The sequence below is a fragment of the Branchiostoma lanceolatum genome, chromosome 10 (genome assembly GCF_035083965.1).
Source record: "Branchiostoma lanceolatum isolate klBraLanc5 chromosome 10, klBraLanc5.hap2, whole genome shotgun sequence".
In the NCBI taxonomy this organism is placed as follows: Eukaryota; Metazoa; Chordata; class Leptocardii; order Amphioxiformes; family Branchiostomatidae; genus Branchiostoma; species Branchiostoma lanceolatum.
Window position 1 is genome coordinate 10,971,518 of NC_089731.1, and position 21,577 is coordinate 10,993,094.

The 21,577-nt window shown below is 40.5% G+C and overlaps 1 protein-coding gene across 3 annotated transcripts in view; it reads left to right on the forward strand.

The window, feature by feature from the left end:
• The window catches only part of LOC136443981 (arginine-glutamic acid dipeptide repeats protein-like), a 96,746-nt gene that overhangs the window by 9,784 nt on the left and 65,385 nt on the right, over positions 1 to 21,577 (forward strand). For 2 of the 3 annotated variants that reach the window (XM_066441369.1, XM_066441368.1), the window contains exon 2: positions 19,566 to 20,304. In XM_066441369.1, coding sequence (XP_066297466.1) covers positions 20,142 to 20,304 — 163 coding nt within the window. In that variant the 5' untranslated portion in view covers positions 19,566 to 20,141. Of the gene's footprint in view, positions 1 to 19,117; positions 19,213 to 19,565; positions 20,305 to 21,577 lie in introns of those variants that run through there. The other variant, XM_066441370.1, reaches the window with a different exon arrangement.

Here is a 21,577-nt window from a genome sequence, read left to right on the forward strand (position 1 = left end):
CAGTCTTGAAGTCTTCAGTTTTCAGTACATCCCAGCAGGGTTCATCTTTGCTGCTGGCAAGAAGTCTTCAACAAAGGATGTGTATTCAATCAACGGATTTACATGCCTTTGTTATATGTTATTGTTTTAGATCCTCTATAAACGTACTATATTTTAAATGTTTTATCGACTTAACGTCCCTTCGGTATATCGTCTGGTTGGTCCCTATTCATTCATAGCTGGAAACACTTCATACTAGTAGTAGTGGTAAGGAAATCCACCCCCCTCTCTCATGGTGACTGGCACATGATTACAGGTTTTAGCCCCAGTTGTTCTGGCTAACACTCACTGTTCTGGCCAATTATTTTGGAACAGGCTAACATTATACCTTCCTCCCTGCATAATGTATATAACCCTACTTCAATGCCCAAGTAACAAGCCACCATGGTCATCACTTATTCATGCATTTTTGCATTATCTGTGCTTGGGGAACAAGTGGCATTGATTGAGATCCATTACTGGGGGCTGTGGGGTTCCTAGAAGCATTGAACAATTTGTTCTGCAGGATCCATAGACGAGAACAGAACTGTTGAAGAGATAAAGTAACAACAGTTTTCAACACAAAGAATGGAATACAGTAATGGCACTGTTTTCCTCTTGTTAATCCCTTGTAAAAGCTCTTGGTTCTTGTATTACAAACTGGATGTTTTTGTTGCAGTTTCTTACACAGATACACAATTAACATTACAGGAAATCCCGGTTATCCACGGACAATATTTGGGTGTCCAACTCTTTGAATAATTCAGCAATACCGTTATCTTTCAACAAGAGGTGGCTTCAGATGCACGCTTTTGATTTCTTTATTAAAAACTTGTATTCAAAGGGACATCTTTTGTGAGTGTTACTGTAAACCAAGAAAAGAAAACATGGCTAGGGTTATTGTACCTCATGATACATACCGTGATAGAAAGAAGTAGACTTGAAAGAAGTCTTTTCTTTTCAAACTGCTGGCTTTATTGCTTTCTTTTGTGTCAAAGAACAGCTGTAAAGTTGCTATGACTTCTGCCGCTGGTGGAATAGGCACTCTGAATATTGGTTAACGGCAGACAACCATTACAAGTTTAGTGTGTACTTAAAATCGACAACATGAAAGAAGACGCTGATGTGTTACACTTGCTTCCAGCCTTGAACTTCAAGAGTTGAAGCCAAGTCTGTTCAGGTGGAGCCCCTAGAGCTATTGTTGTCCTGTAGTGTAGGGAGTTTGTTTGTTCAAGCTGGAGAGAAGTAGACTGTGTAGGGCAGTGCTGATGGCTTCATGTTGGCTGCCCTTCACCCTCCAGCCCTCCGCATGTCTGTGTTGCCTGGTCACAGGGCAAACATTTTTGCACCACTTATCACCCCCCATGGTAAATCATATGGATTAATGTCCAATCTACAGTCTACTTGTATGTAGAACAGGGGTCACCTCGCTTCGTAGACAAATTAAAAAGATTTAGAAAATGAGACGACTCCAATGTACATTTGTAGCCATTACAGGAAGTATTCCTGATTTGATAGCCAAAATTTCCTGATGTAATTTAGGCCATTTATGAATATTGATTCACCACCAGCATCTAATTAAATATATAATAATAGGCCTATTATATGCTTTTTGTTTGATGCTGTCATTTGCATACCCTCCCAACCCATCTATGATTGAAGTGATGAAGCTAGATATTTGTAATTTTTTTGATAACAAAAATGGTAACACTAAATACTGATGCAGTTATAACTATAAGAGAAAAGTTGATATCTGAACGTAGGCATTATGTAGGAACTAAGGAAGCAAGATTCCATGATATTGTGTAGTAGGACTCAGTCTCATCGACTTGGTCTCATCTGAATCATCAAGAACAACAACCGAAGTAGGACTCTAGGAATGAATTTGAAACCCTTTCTTGTACATTTTACCAAGCTTTTACTGATGACTTTGTGGAAGTGCAAGTTGTTGTTGATCCACACATTTATATATAACATGTACAGTAAACAAAATTTAACCTCTCGAAGAAGAACCAGGTATAGCCGGGATCACAACAGCTTGACTCGACCAGTTTTTAGGAGCTTTTGGACCCAATTGACTCCTGTTCTGCATAAACACTGCCCCCACCTCTTATCACCTGGGTGATAAATCAAGAGACCTAATCTGCAATCTCGTATGTATACCTGCCAAACTGTGTGTGTACTCTGGCACTGTACTATAAACATGCCTCAAACCCTGGGTGTTACTGTAAGCAGGGGAGCTTCCAACTTCTACAGGATTACACACACTCAAGCACAGGCCTCTTGATCGAGCTAGTTCCACCTGAGAGGAAAATTAAGACAAGGGACAAATCATTATCCTCTTTGGTAGGTGGGTAGGAATATCTCGTTAAGAATGCTATTTTTGTTGGAACATTTTGTAAAAATCGTTTCCTTATGATGATGTTATAGCATCTCGCCCATCCCTCATGATACAATGCAAAGACCTAGAAGAGGCATATGAGCTTAAAGTTGTTCATTCAAGTAGAAAATCTGTTTTGTCTGATCACCCCTAGCTGTACAGATAAAGTTCTTTATACTGCAGTTGTGTTGGAAATGAGCCAAGGTTCTTGATACCGCTGAATCAATGATTGTTGTAAATCAAATTGAATCAGACATTGATTATCATGTGTTACTTCAGTCTGCAGATCAAGAATATCTTTGTGTCTATATACTTTATGCCTCCCCCAACGTACGACTGATTTAGGGGCATTCTTTACTGCTTTAATATTTCTTAATGCCACTTGAGGAGTCTTGACAAGTGGAGTTATTGACTAGAATATGGAGTGAGTGCCATATGTTATGGACCAGTGATTGCAGGGGTATGCTGGTGAATAAAGGACATGCTCAGGAAGAATGGTTGTTCAGTTGTGCTGCTGCCTGGCAATTCTTCACGGTCAGGCTCTGCTCTCCTGTGTCAAGAGTTATATGAGTGTGCTTGAGTTATTTCTGTGCAGTTTTGTGGGTTTGTTGAGGGAAGTCAGGTGGTTAGAGTGAGAAAGGTTAGATTACTGTGCCTGTGAAAGGGTGAACGTTGTATAGTTAGTAAGGAATCATTGACATGAAATGAGGATGGGGTAATCATGATAAAGAGAGATTGCAGAAGGGATCAATGTAGTGTTACCTCTCGGTTGTAAAGTTCTTTTTGTAACAAAGCTTAGCAATTGTGGGAAGTTGAAACATAGTTCATTTTAATTTGTGTTCTTACAGTTACCGTTGGGCATTTTCCTGTATCTTGAATTTTTTTGGATTGATTATACAATGATAAACAATTTATAAAGATATGTGATACATTGCCAGAAATGTGTGTTTGATTTCAAATCATGAATATGAATATAAATCTTTTCTATTGCAATGGATGAAGCATAATTAAATGTGATGAAGAGATAGGATGGAAATTGGAAAAGTGCCCATTGTCTTTCCAGTGGGTTAACCACAGTGGCCCGCCCTGACTCTCTAATTACACTGATAAACAATAGTGGTAATTTGTGGTCTCTGTTGTCATTGTTATGGGTAAAGAGGTGCTTGAGTTGAACAATAGGGGGTGTTGTGCAGTGGGATTTGGTTGTGTCTTCAACCAACTGGTCTCTTTTGTTACATCCGGTGTAAGAACTTAAAGAAGGAAGTCCTTGTCAAGTGACGCATGGTTTTTCTTATGTCAGACCAATCTCCTTGGTTAGACCAAATTTTAAACAAACATTACAAAGGTGTTGGATGTTGTGGTATCCTTACTTATATCTGTGGAATTTGCTCGTACGTTTTTCCTAGAGTTTCCTCTTGTATTTTGGTGGTGGATCTATATTTAGAAAGAGACATAAAAAGCCTCAAAGAGATACACAAGACACTGATCTGGCCCTTATATCTGCTTGGAGATAAATTACTAGTAGCCGTTGGTGCTCCTCTCCTATATGTTCTTACCAGAGATAACATTGGAGAAAAGGGATGATTCACTAATAATCATGGTCTATGGAGCAAGATAAAGGGGGGGGGGGTCATTGAGATTAAACCAGAAAATGCACACGTCATAAACTTGACAGTAATACCCGTAAATGAATGTGTCTTTACTTGGTTATTAGCGTGGAAAGATTGTCTGGTATGTGCTCTGCCATATTTGGTAACAAATAATCAATTTGGTTTAAACTGTAACAAATCATGTGCTAAAGCAGGTTTGGGAGCAATGTGTGAGAGATAAGCAGCCTCTACATGATTAACCCACAAAATTGATGATACCTCCCAACCTAATGGCTTCTCGCCACATAAGACTCATCCAGTTTTTTGTTGTGTTTGGAGGATGGGGTGAGATTGTTCGATTACAAACGATGAGTGAAAGAGATAAAGCGACCGCGGTACTGCGTGGATCGGAGTCGGTTGTACCCTGGATATGTGATGTAGTATTGCTTAGAAGACTTCTGATGCGCGCGCATCGGCTTTTTAGCGAATGCCCACAAACGCCCACTCTGGCGAAGTCCGCGCTGCACGAATCTAATTTTTTTTGCTTGGAATATGTTCAGGTTGTGCTCCCATTAATTAATGCTGAGTTTCAAGTCAATCCATCGATCCGAAGTTAAATAAAGCGAACTTGAAGATTCTTACCTGGCTTTTTAGCGAATGCCCAGCCAAAAAAGGCTTTTTAGCGAATGCCCACTATATCAGCCAAAATATCGGCCATCGTGACACGAGCGCTAAATCTAACACCATAATCATGTTCAACAAGTTATCCCCTGAATGTGTACTCAGTTTCCGTACTGTACACGCCTGTAAAGTCACTTTATTTTACGAAATACACGGCGTGGGAACCCACTGCCCCGGACGTAAGAATCCAATATGGCGGCTCATTTGCATATTTGGGACAGGTTACTAGCGGCCTCTACCCGAATACGTGCCGCGGGCCGCGCCGTGTATTTCGTAAAATAAAGTGACTTTACAGGCGTGTACAGTACGGAAACTGAGTACACATTCAGGGGACAACTTGTTGAACATGTTTATGGTGTTAGATTTAGCGCTCGTGTCACGATGGCCGATATTTTGGCTGATATAGTGGGCATTCGCTAAAAAGCCTTTTTTTGCTGGGCATTCGCTAAAAAGCCAGGTAAGAATCTTCAAGTTCACTTTATTTAACTTCGGATCGATGGATTGACTTGAAACTCAGGATTAATTAATGGGAGCACAACCTGAACATATTCCAAGCAAAAAAAATTAGATTCGTGCAGCGCGGACTTCGCCAGAGTGGGCGTTTGTGGGCATTCGCTAAAAAGCCTGTCCCCTGATGCGCGCCGCATTTCAAATGAGGCCAGCCCCGTAGTACGTAAGTCACTTTTCGTGTCTGGTAATCCCGGATCCACTTGCACGAAGCCCTAGGCTATACAAGGTCAGGTGAGACAGGAAGTCAACAAATTCTCTCAATTTCCCTGTGAAACTTCTTCCCAAATGTACCCGAGGGTTTTCCTGTTACCCATTTTCCCAGGGATTTTTTGGTAACATGTTTTCGCTGACACTTTCAACTTTGAAGATATCACCATACTGTAAATTCATTAATTTTTGCCATGGTTTTATTTCGTGGTTGGAGGAAACAATGTTTATGCAACTTGTTCTAGATTTGCAGTGTAAACATTTCTGTTGTACAGTAGTCATACAAAGGATACATATTCCCGCTGGAGAGATCACTGTGAAAACTGCAAAAATAAACCACTGTGAAAGTTTCAAGATTTACGGAATCATGTTGTGCCTTGCTAGGAAAATATGGTGACAGAGTCAGTGTACCTTCTGTCAGAGCACAGTGTGAAGAACTCCCACTACCAGCTGCCACTGCTGTATATCAATTTGCATATGGGTCAATAACGATTGTCTTCCTTTTCACTGGTATTGACCTCCTAGCCTCCAGGCACGACAAGCCTTTTGTAATAAATTGTATGTAACAATGTAAAGTCACGCCTGAGATGGTCCATTGTTAACAAAGTTAGGTGAATTTTCTGTACATGGTATGTTATGCACCTGTCCTTGGCCGAATAGGATTTTGGGTCAGTTGTCTTTGGTAAAACGTTACGCTGTTTTAGTTTAATGTGAGCAGCAAAATGAACCCAAAACATGTTGCAAAGGAATAGTCCTGCCTAAATAACTGAAACATGTGAATTTGCCAGTTCGTCAGAACTGCTCTCTGATAACAATTCCTCTCTGGGTGGCAATTTTTCACACTACGCTGAACTGAATCTGTCAATATTTGAAGACTCTCGATATAAATCCATTTTCTGGAAGGTCTCGCGATTGAGTATTCACTGACGCTCTCAGTGCACGGATCCCTGACCACATTGTGGCTGTGCGCGGCCCTTTTGCCCTCTACCTTTTAGAAAATAGACTCATTAATAAGGATACTCCCCTTACTGCTGTATTATTAAAACAGATCATTGATTAAATCATTGGCGAAGCGATCAGAAGAGAGAACGATTATGGGTGGTGACGCATGTCACCCACACCTTGTAGACATCACTAGATGATGCAGAATGTAAAGATGTATATCAATTGACACCCGGCTGTAAAGCTGCACTCTGAGGTTTACGGTTATAGCGTGTGGTATTAGGAGGGTATTGATAGGTGGCCGTGTGTTGTTTTATGTTTATACAGGGATAAATTCGCTGCGGAGGTTATTTGTCAGTTTTAAAAACAGGCATGTGATAAAATAGGGTCATTTTTTTGTGTGGATTTATTGTTTTGTGTATGCATTGATATTTTTGATGGTACATTAGTACTTTTTAAGGTGGTATTAACCATATTTTATTAACCTTCTCCCTGCTGCCTAACCATATAAGTTATAACCAATAGAAATTTGGTGCCAAATGACAGCTTTAGCATGCTGAAGGTCAAGCAAGTGGCAAGCAGTTTTGCTGTTGCCACATCTGAAAAATATAGTTCTTCATTTCATAGAGCTATTCCCAATATCTTTTCTTAGCCTCCGTTGCAGGCTCTGAAGCGGCTTTTTTGGGGGGCTAAATAATACACTTTTTGCAGCCACCCTGTAACTATCAGCCATCCTGATAGTTACGGGGTGGCTGCAAAAATTATTTAGCCCCCCAAAAAGCCGCTTCAGAGCCTGCAACGGAGGCTAATCTTTTCTGTCTCATACATTAAACATAAATTTCCAGGGCAAAATTTGGGGGTCTTTCCAGGTATCTGCCATTTGAAGTACTGTATTTAGATAGAGAACTAGAGTTCCACGACCTCATACCTTCGCCAAATGATTTTAACCTTTATGACTGACGTATTAGGAGTGTTTCTCATCAATTATAAATCAGACCAGTTGATTATCTTAAAATATAACATGTCCATAGTATGAGCTTGACAAATTTTGAGCTTAACGAAAAAGGTTATGCTAATATGTATCATCAATTATGCAAATGAGGCCCTTATTAACATAATTTGATTCAACGATGTTCACATTAACATAAGTTCACAATGCCACAAAAAAAGGATTAAATGTATGAAATTGCCGTCATTTGCCAGTGTGGAATAATACAAGTTACTCATTAAGTATGCAAATTAGGCCCACATTTGCATATTTTCTATCTATTAACTATCCTCTCTTCCTCAGTTACAATTTGAATAGTCATATCATGGAACAAAGCGGACTTTTAAAGTTGCCTCATTAATTATGCAAATTAGAATCTGATTTGCATAATTATCGTTCAATCAAACTAAGCATCACATAAGCTGTCCACATACCAAAAATCATGACCATCCATCATGGCCATCTTGTTATAGTATTTTCTCATTAATTATGCAAATGAGGTCTTCATTTGCATAGTTCATATCAATTAATATTTCTCTCTTCCTCAGTTACATATGTCACATGTTTCAGAGTCCTATCATGGAATTTGGCGGATGTATAAACTTTCCTCATTAATTATGCAAATTAGATACTTATTTGCATAAGAAGTATTTAATCATGTACATCATCACTCAAGCTATCTACTTACCAAAAATCAGTTATTCCCTTTCAAAGTCAGACACAAAACCTGCTCCTGCAGTTCCAAAAAAGCCGCTAGGGCGGCCAAACCCGTACCACTTACTCTCTGTCCAAAGGTCTATCTCCCACTCAAATATCAGTTCCATAGCATGTCCAGAACACGAGATATCAAAACAGGAAGTTCCACTGCAGTACCGTAAGAAGCCGCTAGGGGGCCCAAAATCTAATCGTTTTCAGGTCTCATCAAGACCTACCAACATACCAAATACCAAGACAATCCATCAAGGCGTTCTTGAGTTATGCTGTGCCACTACAAACATACAAACGCTACCCTCTGCATAACCTTCTCGGCGAAGGTAATTATAATGCCTTGCACCATTCTAAATTACCTAGCATCACACAACAAAGGGCCGCTACCATGCCCAGTGTAGTGGGAAACACCAGATAAACACTGGTTATTCTTACAGAACTCCAGGTGTTTCATGTGTGTCAGACCAAGGAGGTTTTATATAGAAGGAGAGCGGACGAGCTAGCGCCCCGCTGGGTCCTTTTGTTTCGCCCCGCTGCGACCCATTGTGTATAGCTGGCGCGGCGCCGTCTTTGAACCGATGCGTGAATCGCGGTTTTCTATGCAAAGGAGCTTCGGCATGACGTCACACGTGCCGAGCTTGAGCCGACCGGCAGCCGAGATGCCTCGGGTTTCCGACGATTTCCTTATTTGGAACACCCGGTAGGGTTCGGCTGACGTCATCATTCGATCGAGGACAAAATGGCGGTCATCTGGATACTTGAATTTTTACCGTGCGACGAACTAGGGCGAGTTTTTGGTCATTTTTGTTGACAAGTCTCTGTTTTTTAGCGTCAAAAATATAGATTCATACCTATATTTCATGTTGCCACAAAAAATTTGTATCGTTTTTCTTTGGTAAGTTTTCGTTTTTTCTGAGTAGCTGAAGGGGTCCTCGTTCCAAATTTGTTGTTTTGGTCAACGGAACCTGGGTAGATTTTCCGGCACCTGGGAGTGACTTTTTGTATGATTTTCGTGCATGGAGGTCCTTGGTTCGTATCCATGGATTCTTCGGTCATGTTTTGGATAGCTATGTGTTTCCTTAGGAGACTTTTAGGCCGATTTATTTCGGCTCCCGATTGGCATGTTTACAGAAGAACTTCAAGAAGGTGTATGCGAGCCTACCCTGGGATGCAGACTGTATATCGGGCCTTTTAGCTGGTTTCTTTAGCCGGTTCCTTCCCCCCAATCCCTTCGGCGACCGAAAGCTCCAAGCCCGCCGATGCCGTAATTAGCGCATCGGGGGAGTCTAGTCCGGTCGGGCTGAGTTCTTGGACCGCCGCCGAAGGAAATCGCTAGCGACCCGGTACTAGTCTGGGCTCCAGGGTAATGCGAGCCAAGTCAAGCTAAGTTTGTAATTTCTCCTCAGTCGGCATATATGCACATTAAAAAATACTGTTCTCTAAGACTTGTGTTTTTCAAGCCATCCGGCGGTTTTGTATACATTCTCACAGACTTCGCAATCAAATGTACCGCGGCTGCCGGCGGCAGCGTTGGTTGCCACATAGTGCTTTGATTCTCGCCGTTAGAGAGATCATCTTCCACGTTGCATTCTTGTAACTCAAATGTTTCAAAGTCCTCCTCAAAAGTAACTGCTGAAAAAAAGATCGAAGTTGCTCTACAGAGTCATTATGCCTCCTTGGTCGCACCCGTGAAAACAAAGCAAAGTCGCCAAGCTGGGCGTGGGGTGTATGCATATCGGGGTAATTCGCACCTTGACGCGACATTGACTTTTCACACCCGTTACACGCATAGTACAATAGAGACTTAGCTCGTCCGCTCTCCTTCTATATAAAACCTCCTTGGTCAGACCTGGTGTTTGGTTCTAACATTGATCTCTGACAAGGCGAATTTAAAGATATGCCTTTGATGTGTTCTACTGCAAGTAATTATCAGTTAACTCAGACCACAACTCCAGAGTACTGTGTAAAACATATGTCAACCCTTTGGGCCCAGTGTCAAGACTCAAGGTGTTAGTGTGTTAACCTGCCAGTTCCCTAGTACCTCTCTTTTAAATCCCTGGCCTGTTATCAATTTGCCGGCAATTTGGGACCAATTGGAGTGAGAGAGTAGTTCTGTTACATGGGTCGTTTTGAAGGGGAGCCAATTTTTTTCCCAGGGTATTGTGTTGTCAAGGAGAAATGTTGAGAGAAATTTTATGTGAAAGTTAAGAATGTTAGGAACAACAACTTTTTGGTCCAGATAGTTCTTGATCAACAACAACAAAAAGACGTAAAAAAAGGTTTAAACTTTACTCTAGCACAAGAAATAAGACTAAAGCTGGGCTTTTACCTACCTATCAGCAATGGTTTTTCCCTAAGAAAGTATTTGTCAATCCCCCCTATTTGCGTATATAGTGATCTGTCCCTCCATCCAGATAGGTATGCTGATTTCTGTAGTGCAGAAGGAATGAATAATACTTCCTGACCCATGATATACTTTAGTTTCCCCTTAAAAATCACACTTGTGGTGACCCCAGCATTTTTGCCAAATTAGTCACTGTCAAAAAGTAAAATTACTGAATAAAGTGTCTAACATGTTTCTTGACCTAACTTAAAATGTTTTGATTAGGTAATGACAGTCCTTTGTGCTACGGTACCTGTAAACTTAAGTAAGGCTCTTTGAGAATCACCTGGTAGAAAGAAAATGATAACCTGTTATTTCTGGTGATGACGATAATTTACTCTGCTAGACACCAGAGATGACGCACACGAAGGTGGTACAACGTGAATCGCTCAGTAGTGACGCACACATCAATCTTCTGAATTCTCCATAGATCGTCAGGGAAAGGTTTTGAAAGACCAGCTTTCAAAGGCGCCACAACAGCCTCATTACTGTAAGATGGGTACCTACTGACTGTACTTCAGATGAATATGAATATGAATTTCATGCACCCTCTGATCCGTGGTAAGATCAAGCGAAATGAAGTTAACATCCTCAAAAAGCAGGTGATATTCGGCGACATCAATATCTGTTAGATTTAGATACGTTACTGTTTGTGATGACTACAGGGTTATTTTCCATGGATAGGCTGTGGCAAATATTGATGTCAGTGGAAGGAAAGAGTAGTCAACTGCTGAATTGACAAAATGGGATTTAGTACAGCCATGGCAGCTGGTAGAAACATTGTGACTGTTCATTCTCAAGCCTGTCAGCTAGAGGTGACTCAGACAACAGTAGGTATATGATCTGCACAATTCATCAGTGCCTGGTTCATGCACTTTGGTCCTGTGGGACAGCACCTGTTCTGAACAATCATACAGACATGGAACAGACTTAAGCAATGTTGTCAAAATAGTTTAACCTAACTTGGGATTTTAAAACTCTACCCTGTCAAAATGTAATCACATATGAATGCCTTAAAATGTTCCCATAAATCAAGTACTGTTGAAGTTGTATTTACTGTTATAGTTGGTCCTTGTCCAAGTACGAGTTTATCACATCTTTCCATGAATTATAGTTTAACCTAACTTAGGATTTAAAACTCTACCCTGTCAAACTGTAATCGCATATGAATGCCTTAAATGTTTGAATAAATCAAGTAGTACTGTCCAACTATTTTATAACATCTGTCCATGAATTTACTGTTAAAGACTGCTGTACGCATTTAAACTCAGTCTTGCTTCATACTGTTACTGAGCCTAGAATGTATTACGAATATAGAAAGTGGTAGGCCAAGATTGCCTTTTCTCTTGATCACACAGTCACTAGATGTCCTTTAATCCTGTTGAAATTGGCAGGGTACCCCAGAAAAGGCTGTAGCAGTGTTTTTATTCCTGCAGTGTTTTCAGGACCTCCCAATGTTGGATGTGTCAACAGGAGGAAAGGTCCTAATGTCAATGTTTGGTCTGGTAGGTAAAGTTTATTTTCACACCTGCTGAGGATAAAAGGTGAGAGTACTCTCTTAACAACCTGTGCAGTAATGTAGCTAAGGACCTTGTAACTGGGCTGCTTAAAGGGCATTTGTGCAAAGTTAGGGTTACTAATGCATGTCAAAGGCAGGCTTAGCCATTATGGCCAAGGCTTTGACTTCATAATTGCTTAGGTGTACAATAGCTACTATGTTTGGTTAGGTTACATGTGTAAATCTAAGATAGGCTACACCTGTTTGTTATTGGCAGGTACAACTGAGAGGGTCTCCCAAAATTCTCAGGGAGTTGCTGATATGAATAGGGGTTTTAGTGGTACAGTTAAAAGAATATGAGAATGAAAATGATATTAAGATATTATCCACATTAAAAATCCTTTAGCTGGAATTAGTATTCAAATTGTTAAGTACATTGTAGTAATGGAATCTGGCTAGTTAGTATTCTTATGATAAAACGTATATGTTTGGAATATACCTATTTGGAATGTAATCACATAAGGCCATGTTGATTTGATTATATGGATGACATCCTCTGAGAGCGTGCTGATAAAAAAAAGTTTGGAAAAAAAAGTTGCCTTCATTATGAAATCTAAGTGTTCTGGAATAAATGATTGAGTATAATATACCGAAAATAGATTCTTCATTTTTGTTCTTTCACATCTTCTATGTCATTGGAAGTGCCTTTGGCATTCTACGACATTAGTAACAGTTTTGTGATTTTCTGCAGCTGCTTTGTATGATTTACAGTATGGTTGAAAACTTTTTTGCATGGAAAAAATTAATGTGGACACGTATGTCATCCATATATTCAAATCAACATGGCCTAAATAAAATTGATATTGGCGAAAACTCTGCTGTATCTGGGTATATATGATGAACTGTAGTGTTACATCGTCAGATAGAATGCAAGATATTTCCCACCACGTCCCATGCTGTACAATTTACCATGTCATGTATGAGAATTATGTAAGCGTCCAGTTGGGAATTGATTGTGTATGAAAGCCATCCTGACTATTTTGTCAACCTTGCATTACCAAAGTATTGTCATGATACTAGCTGGAGACACACTGCGCTCAAAGAGGATAATGTTTTCCCTTTCCGTGAATCCAATGTGGCTCCTTTGTTCTTCTGGGGGTGGGCTCAGTGATGAGTGATTGATAACAAGATTTATCGGATGACAGATGTAATTTTATTTATGGTGTCCCCTACCCAGAGTGTTGCATGATACACATGCAAGGGTTAGCTTTGCTAAGGAAAAGTCACAAGGGCAGGTATGTCCATACATTGGTTAGACATTGCGTCTAGGAATTTAAGAATTGGACAAACAATGAAATAAAAGTGGGAAGAATACAAATGTCTTGTTAAGTGTAGAAATATTAGTCACTTTGTAGCAATCTTTTTCTTATTCTCGCCCTTCAAATTGATTCTTGGTTTGCCCAGTTTGTTCCTATTCAGTGTAATCGAATAAGAATGTTTAGCAGTCAACCTTGTGATAATGAAATGATTTATACTGTACTCTATATTCTAACTATATTTGTATATTGACTTATGGATTAGTGAAAATATGAATATTCAGTGTTCATTAAGAGATGCGTTTTACATATCTCCCTTGGGTTCCTTTTTAATCCATAATTCGCAGGTTATTATCAACTAATGTTCCTGCCTACTCAAGTCATACATCATTATGCACAGCTCAGCAGGAGTCCAATAGAAGATACAAGACTAGGCTGTATACAATTATGTATTAGCAATGGAAGATGAAGATTTATCAGATGTAGAAAATAATGTGTTAGCAGTTTAGAAGGGTGGAAACATAGATAAAGGTGAAAACAATACTTATGTATAAGATTGTTTACAATAGTCACTTGTGTAGACAATTTGTCAATTTGTGCTTAAGTTTATTGTCTAAACAATCACAACTTCATTGTGAAAACAATATTATACATCAGTATGGCTTTCACCTATAATTTCAAGTGTTTCATATTTTCAAAGGATCACAATTATTGCCCCTTGTGCTACCAACTTACCAGTTTTGTCCTTCCTCAAGCTTTTTGCAAAACATGACATACAGTCTTAGACAGGAAGAGATCTATCAATTCCTAACCTTTTTGTCAGTCGCAGTAAATAAATGCCACTCATGGTAAAGATACGCCAATGAAAAAGCAGAGTACAAATATCGGAAAATAAGGACTGAAAGAAAAAAAAAAATTGACAAACTGTACGGGACTTTATCAGATGAGAATACAAATTACGTTACAGCCAATAGAATCCATTGATCCTTGGGTTGATGTATAGGGGCATGATTTAGTCATCAAATTCTTGTGAAGTGCGCTTCGGAATAGTGGAAACTCTAGCTCTTGTGTCTGATCAAATTGTAGTTTGTGGCAATCAATCCCTACGCATAGATTGAATTATGGAAAGGGCCCCAGAGAATTTTGAGAATGGCAGCTCTCCCACTGGAATCAATGTTGTCATATAAGCCATTGGAACTTCAGGTGAGGGCGAAAATGTTATAAGTGGCTCGTACAACATAAATCATAACCCAGCCGATGATTTACTATGTCAACAGGATGATTTGTCATTGTCTTACAGGTTGAATAGGAGCTGTGGCAAAAATGTGTGCCATCTTGAATCCTTGCATCAATTTGTACATGTACTTGAACAGGATAACGTTTTCACAGTCATATCTGCCCAAGAAAGCATTAAACTTAAAGCAAAGGTTATCCGTATCAAAGGACGTTTCTATTTTGAGTTTTGAAACAATCCCTAATATGATAACACACAAACCAGATTACAGGGGTGCTCAAACTACATTATTTGCTTATTAATATTTCAAAGGCAGATAAGACCCAGCCTCTGCTGTAATCGTTTGTGATGGTGGATGGGTTGTTGCATGTCATTTCAGCACACAGATAAGAGGGCAACACGGAATGACATCTCTCCACGCCAAATGGCATTTGGTCCAAGTCTTAATATTCCGCAGAACTCGGTAATCTCTCCCAACAAGGTAGTGCAGGAGGTAGGTCAATGTTAAAGTTCCACGTGATGATCTTTTAGTGCTTGTTCTGTGGACCGGAGGCTACTGCTACTTCCCAGTATCATGAAGGATTAGCGTAATGGTTCTGACGACGCTATCTAAGTATCATTTGGACCATAACGGGATGTCTGTATCCTGAAGCTGCCGCTGGGATTATGGGGGTTGGTTTTGAATACCGTCAGAGCCGCTTGGCCGGCGTGGGGTTACCTTTTTGTTTGGCTTCACGGGAAAACGGGTAAGCGTGGAAGAGGGTGTTAGCGAGATACAACAGGGATGTCGGGACGTTTTTATGTGCGTTTTTTACTGCCGGCAATAACGTGCGATGGGGCGTACTTCGCTTTGAGGAGGAACGACATGAGGTGAGGTAAATGCATAACAGATGCTTTCACTACTGTGACAGTGCACATAATAGGGCTCCTAATTGTTGTCAAACAAGTCAATACATACTTCATGGTTTTATGTGAGCTCGGTGATAAGACTGTCTGCCAGACAACGGTTGCATCTATGATCAGGACAACTTTATGCAAGGTAAGGTCAGTCGGTTAGACTTATTTTTTCGAGGTCTACGGTCACCCAGACTGGCATTGATTTTTGCGTATTGTCTCTCTTGCTGCGACCTTTGGATCATTGAGCAATAATCAGATAGGCATTGTCTGACATCCTGCCAAATTTGGAGATGTCGGGCTTGAAGCATGAATGAAGTTGACAACAAGCACTTTGTCTGTTCAATTTTATTTGATACAAGTGGGAATTATGTAGAAATCAACTTCATGTATATGCACTTAACTACTACTAGAGCGTCCATCAAGGGACTCAAGAAGTATTGCTACAAAGCAGCAGAAAATATACAGGTAATACAGCTCTTTAATTACTTTTCAACAAAACATATAACTTGTTTTGTCACAAGGGAAAATGCAATGATTAACTTTAATCAAGCAACGTTATGCTGGTATCAGTTTGTATAAGATAGAAGCAAGCTGATGTCTGTTGAAATTGTTTAAATATCTAATATAGTTTTAGAACACAGATTGCATAAACTTCCTATTTCGACCATCCCTGATGTTTGTATTGTTACGATTATTTGGAGGAATTCTATTGAAACAGCATTTTAAAGATGTGTAGCTGCATATAGATTGTGCCCCACTAAGCGCATAAACATTTGCCATGGCACTATACAGTGATTCTTATCTCTTGGCAAATATCTGATAGATCGTATGTCTTCATCACTGACTGGTCTCCTAGAAACCATTGCTGGAATCAATCATTTTGGGCACTCTCTCAGCAAATGCCTTGGTTACTACCCCACTCAATGTGATAAGGGCAGCAATTTTTCTTCGTCCAAGGAATGTCTTTGTTGTACAGAGACTCAAGGAGGGTGTTGATGTTTTAGTTGGGTCATCATTCAGAGGTTGGTAACCATAGTTTAGGAATAAACACTCTTGGAATGGAGCCAAGCAAGAAATGGGTTTCAGGTGTTACTAGGCGTTGTTTGATGTGTCTTTTATGTCTGTTAGATGTCGAGCACACAGAAAACACCTCAGAAAAAGGATTTCAGCGTCTTTCATCTCAGATTAAGCATGTCAGTGTTTTATCAGTGATTGATAGGATGTTTGTAATTAAAGAAAGCGTGTAGCAAGGGTGAAAGTGGATCCCAGATACTGTAAATGCATTTTAAGTTTGCATGGTTTTAATTTCACGCTAAGGGGAAAATGGAGTGTTCACGGTCGCGGCAGCGCTGTACAGTATTGGCCAAAAATGTTCGCGGTGGTTTTAAGTTCACGGTAAATTTAAACGGTCGCTGTGAAAACAGCGAACATAAAACCACCGCAAACATTTCTGCATTTACAGTATGTGCTGAAGAAAATGCTGAAGTAGTCAGGAGTCTACAGGTCTAACAACAAGGAAGATTTTGTCGCAAATTTGGAAATAAGCTTTGATTGAATAATTTTTGGAAGAGCCCTAGGCCTGGCCCAAGGAAAGTAGGGAATTGAGTATAGATCATTATGTTGTTATCTTTTTATCTAATTTATTGATTGCAAGGTTATTGTGGAGCAGCATCACTTGAACTCTGACCTCTTCTCTCCCCATTGCAAAACCATCTTTCCATTCAGGCCAGAAGTTAATCTAATTTACATCAGACCAGTTCATTGTTGAGATGAATATGGCATGTACATGTATGTACACATTCTTAAAATGAAACTCTACTATACCCTAATCTATATTGATTGGCTCAATGACTGCGGTTGACTGCATCACAGGAAAGTGAACATGTAATAAGTTTAGAATCACGATAAATGACACATTTTCTGAACTGACTACTTTTCGAAGCAAAACGTCAGGTTGTATGGTCTAACATGCATTCATAACTCTTCAAAAATTATGATGTGACTCTCAATATGATTTGGGTAATTGCTATGTTTATGAGTTAGAGATAAGATGCTTTGCGATACAGTACATGTTAGGCATTTCTGATGAGATTAGATTCCCGATATAACAGATAATGCATATAATGCGTGGGGATGGACTTGCGGAGAAGCCATTTATAATGTGTCACTATAGGCAGCAAAATCATAGAGCTTTATAGATTTTCTATGACTTCTGTGCAGCTGTATGTGCTAGGCTGTCACCCCTACATTCTTGTTTGAATAATGATTGTGTTAATATGCTGATGGAGTCCCCTCTTTATATGTCAAGTGAGAAAGAATGGGCCTGCATTAATTTTTTGGATGAGTTCTTTATTAGATGTATTGCTGATGCACTTACAGGCAGTGCACAGCGATCTTGAATATGGATATCGATGGCACAAGAGTGTATATGGTTGAACATATTAAAGAAGGAAGAAAGATAGCATATCCCAGTGAAGTGCCCAAAATAATCCATCAATTTGCCTATCAGTCAGTTTAAACTGTCTTGTAAACTTACATTGTACTGCACCTTGAATATTATGTTTGGTTTGTTGTTAACAGTTGTAATCACTCTCTTGGGGATGGTACAGTAGTCCCTGCGTTTGAGTGGAGTTGGAAAGCAGAGAATTTTGTTTCGGGGAATGGATTAACCGATGAAATGATCCCAGGGGTGAGATAGATGATATCGTGAATTATTGTCTGGTTTTGCAAATTTCCTGCGAAGGGACGAGGCTTTGTTCGGTGGCAGTGTTGGTAGTTACGGTTGGCGTGGCGTGGAAATGTTTGCGCCGGGCCCCGGGGTTAAGGCTCTTTACTGGAGCATGATCTGCTTGATTGTTCGTGGGAAACAGCAGGCGAAAGAATGCCACATGCGATCAGCATCGCCTGTAACCCAGCAAAGTGCAACGGGTGTTGCAAAGTGCAGGGCAGATTGTTGGGGCGATCGAAGCGTGTGACAAGTGCGCTGAACAACCAGGAGGGTTTTGGTATGCATGTAATGTGATACAGCATTAGATATTTAGTTGGGAGGCTGGAGATACACATTGATTAGGGAGGGAAGGTTATGTGAGCTAGCAGGGAATGCATGGAGCCTTGCCAGCTGTGAGACATCTCTGTTCCTCAAAGGTTACCCACGTCTCTGTCTCACAGCTGCCCTGCATGCTCACGTCCAATGTCCATGTCCGTAACAAAGATGTACGGTAATTAACGAGCGCAATGACTGGGATGAATTAAACATTGCTGTAAGTACCATCTCCAGTGCTAAGCCTCGGACTGTTTTATAAGTCCACATCAGAAGAATTCCTAGCGGTATGTGTAGTACCGGTAATCTCTTCGCCTTGTCATAATTTAGCTACAGTTGGTTAACCATAAGACATCCTGGAGGGTAGGCTGTGTTGTTGGTTCGTGCACGGGAACCAAAGGTGTTGCGGCACCAGTAAATACTGGTTGTTTGTGCATCAAACATTGTCTCATTCTCCAGGTTGCTGCAGCTGAAGGTTATATGCTTGGGTGTGTTGGCTTTATGTTTGTTTGTTCTGTCTGCTACCTAATACTCTTTTCGATCAGAGATTATGCCAACCTAATCCCTTGTTTCAGCTTCTCCTTTGTGGACTGGTTGGGCTGATCATTACTTAGGATACCGGTAGCTTGGGTGGTGTTCACGAGGTATTGTTGTGAATGATCGAGATTTGCGCAGTTAAAGAGACAGTATTTCACAACTCATTTTGGGATTATTCATGTATGTAGCGTAAGTGCTCGCTAACTCAGTAACTGGTGAGTGTCCCGTGACGTGGCCGTGCGTACAGTACCGATATTGATCATCAGGTCGGAGAGAAATTACAGGTAGGAGAGTTTATCGAAGGTGATCACCCGGGGACGAAAGGATTACTGCACTGTTGTTTTGGTTTCATCAAGTTTACCAAAGCATTCAGCCATGTTTCTCTTGCAGGAAAGAGGTGTTAGTGACGCAGAATATGGCGTAGTTGATGTAAGCAGGGAAGGGTGTGCGTACATGTGGCATGTGTGTTGTGAAAACAAAGCGTGGAGAGATTCTTTTAGCTTACTGAGCCAGAATGCCTGGCTAGTAGTTTATAGTAGGTATTTACCAATCAGCCTATCTTTACAGACTATATCTCTTAAAGCTACTGTACCATTTCTGTGAAATTCCTAAACCTTTTGTTCCTATTTATTTTCAGGGTGGAGCTTCTCTTGGATCTAAGCTGCTAGACAACTGACACAGACCAGGCAGAGAGGGAGACCATTACAGAGGACAATCTATTGGATACAGGGATCTGTTCTGGGGCATGCACCAACTGAAATGGGTCCCAGATACACTCTGTTGTTGCTATAAAACTACCAGGACAAGCAGCCGGACTGGTTGTTGCCTGTTACACTGGCAGAGAAGGAAGTCAAAACAGCCCTGAGTCACTCCAGGCAAAATCAGTGCGTACTAAATACTTGTTACTCTACATACTTCCCTTAACTGCGACCGACATCATTGCATGAGAAAGCCAAGCTTTATACGAGATAAGAGAGAGGCCAGATTTCGTCCTCATTGACAGTCCGACAGTGTGCCGGCCTGACCTGCGGTAACTGAAAAGGACAGCTATAATCATGGAATGAGGGACAGGGCCAGGTCCCAGCAACAAGGCAAGGAATCGGTGCCAGTTTTCTCAGAAACACTCATCCGTTCCGAGCTGAAAATGATCTAACCAGTGCGCCTACTCACGAGGGAATAATCCGAAGGAAAGCGGGAGTGAGCGCAATAAAGCATGGGAGAGGAAGGTAATAAACAAGAGATGGAGCCACGTGAAACAACAAGGAGAAAACGGTACTCAATCGAGGAGACCAGGGAGGAAAAGCCCAAGAGACGGTTGCGAAACCAGCCGGAAATAACGTCCTGGACTGTGGGAGGTGTCAGCTATAAAGTGGGAGGTGAGTCAAGTAATTAGTACACCTGACTTGTCAATCATCCCTCAAGAGACATTTCAAGGTAGATTAGAAGGATTACTTTATGTGAAACTGGAGGGTGGTTTCAAGAAGGGGGCTTTGACTCCTTGAATTTATGATGTATTCACTTGTTTCTTTTAACCTAATTACTCATCAATCAAGGCGTTAGAATTCTATCCTTTGTCCAATGTAGTCTGACTGCCATTTACATTGATGACCATTGCAAATTGTTTTCATTATATATTTTCTGATTTGGCATATTTGTGGTGTTAACATCAATACACATGCCGACCTCTTGATGGGGTGGTTATGAGTTGTAAATCTTTACAGAAGGGTTTATGTTCGGAGATCTGCTGCCTGGGTTCAAATGGAAAGGCAGTCTGTAGCTACAAAGCACTGGGCTGAGGGCGTAATTTGATTTTCCACTGGCTTTCTAGATCATTAGAATTGACACTGGGAGTCAAGCGCAGAGTGCAAAGGTCAGGAGAGGCTAGGGTTGTTCTGCTTGGTATAACTTTGTATAGGGGATGTACACTACATACCAGACATGGCTAGGGTGGGGGGAGGTACTTATGTCTGGTGTCTACTAAAAGGACCCGTTTTAGTACTTTTTTTACTATCTTGTTCAAAATGAGTACACAGTGTGATTTTGTACCTAATTACGTACAATAGACCACGGTGTAATCTGAGCATTCTGTTGATGTGTACTGTGAAAAAAGTATTATGTCTATGTTTGGGCTTGTTTATGTAAATCCCCTTCACAGCCCAGTGTCTGACAAGTATCTGTGAGAGTGCTGACATTAGTCCGTGATCGCCACCAGTAACCTTACACCCACAAAGTGGAGTGGCCGCAAAAACAAGCCATATCCTGCCAAGACTCATACTGTTAGAATGTGTTGTGTTTGAAAGGCCAAGGTAATTCAGTTAACTGTTGTTACCAATTTTTTTAAAGGCCTGTTAGTGAAGAATAACAGTGATTTTCTTGCAGGAGACACTAATATTTATAAGAGCCTTTACCAGCACTGTTTTTACACATCTTGGCATTTAAAAGGATTTTCTATAAAGAATTTCTTCTACACTATTCATTCAGTTCAAAATATCTAGGAAGATAACGTTCATTTAGTCCATTTGTATCAATTTTCACATCAGCTATCTACTTGTAAGCATGCATACAGTTTGTTTGTTTGGACACCATTTTAGGTCAGTTGAAAGCACTTCCATGATTACCACCTTTCCGAACAAATGACCAAATGGTTGA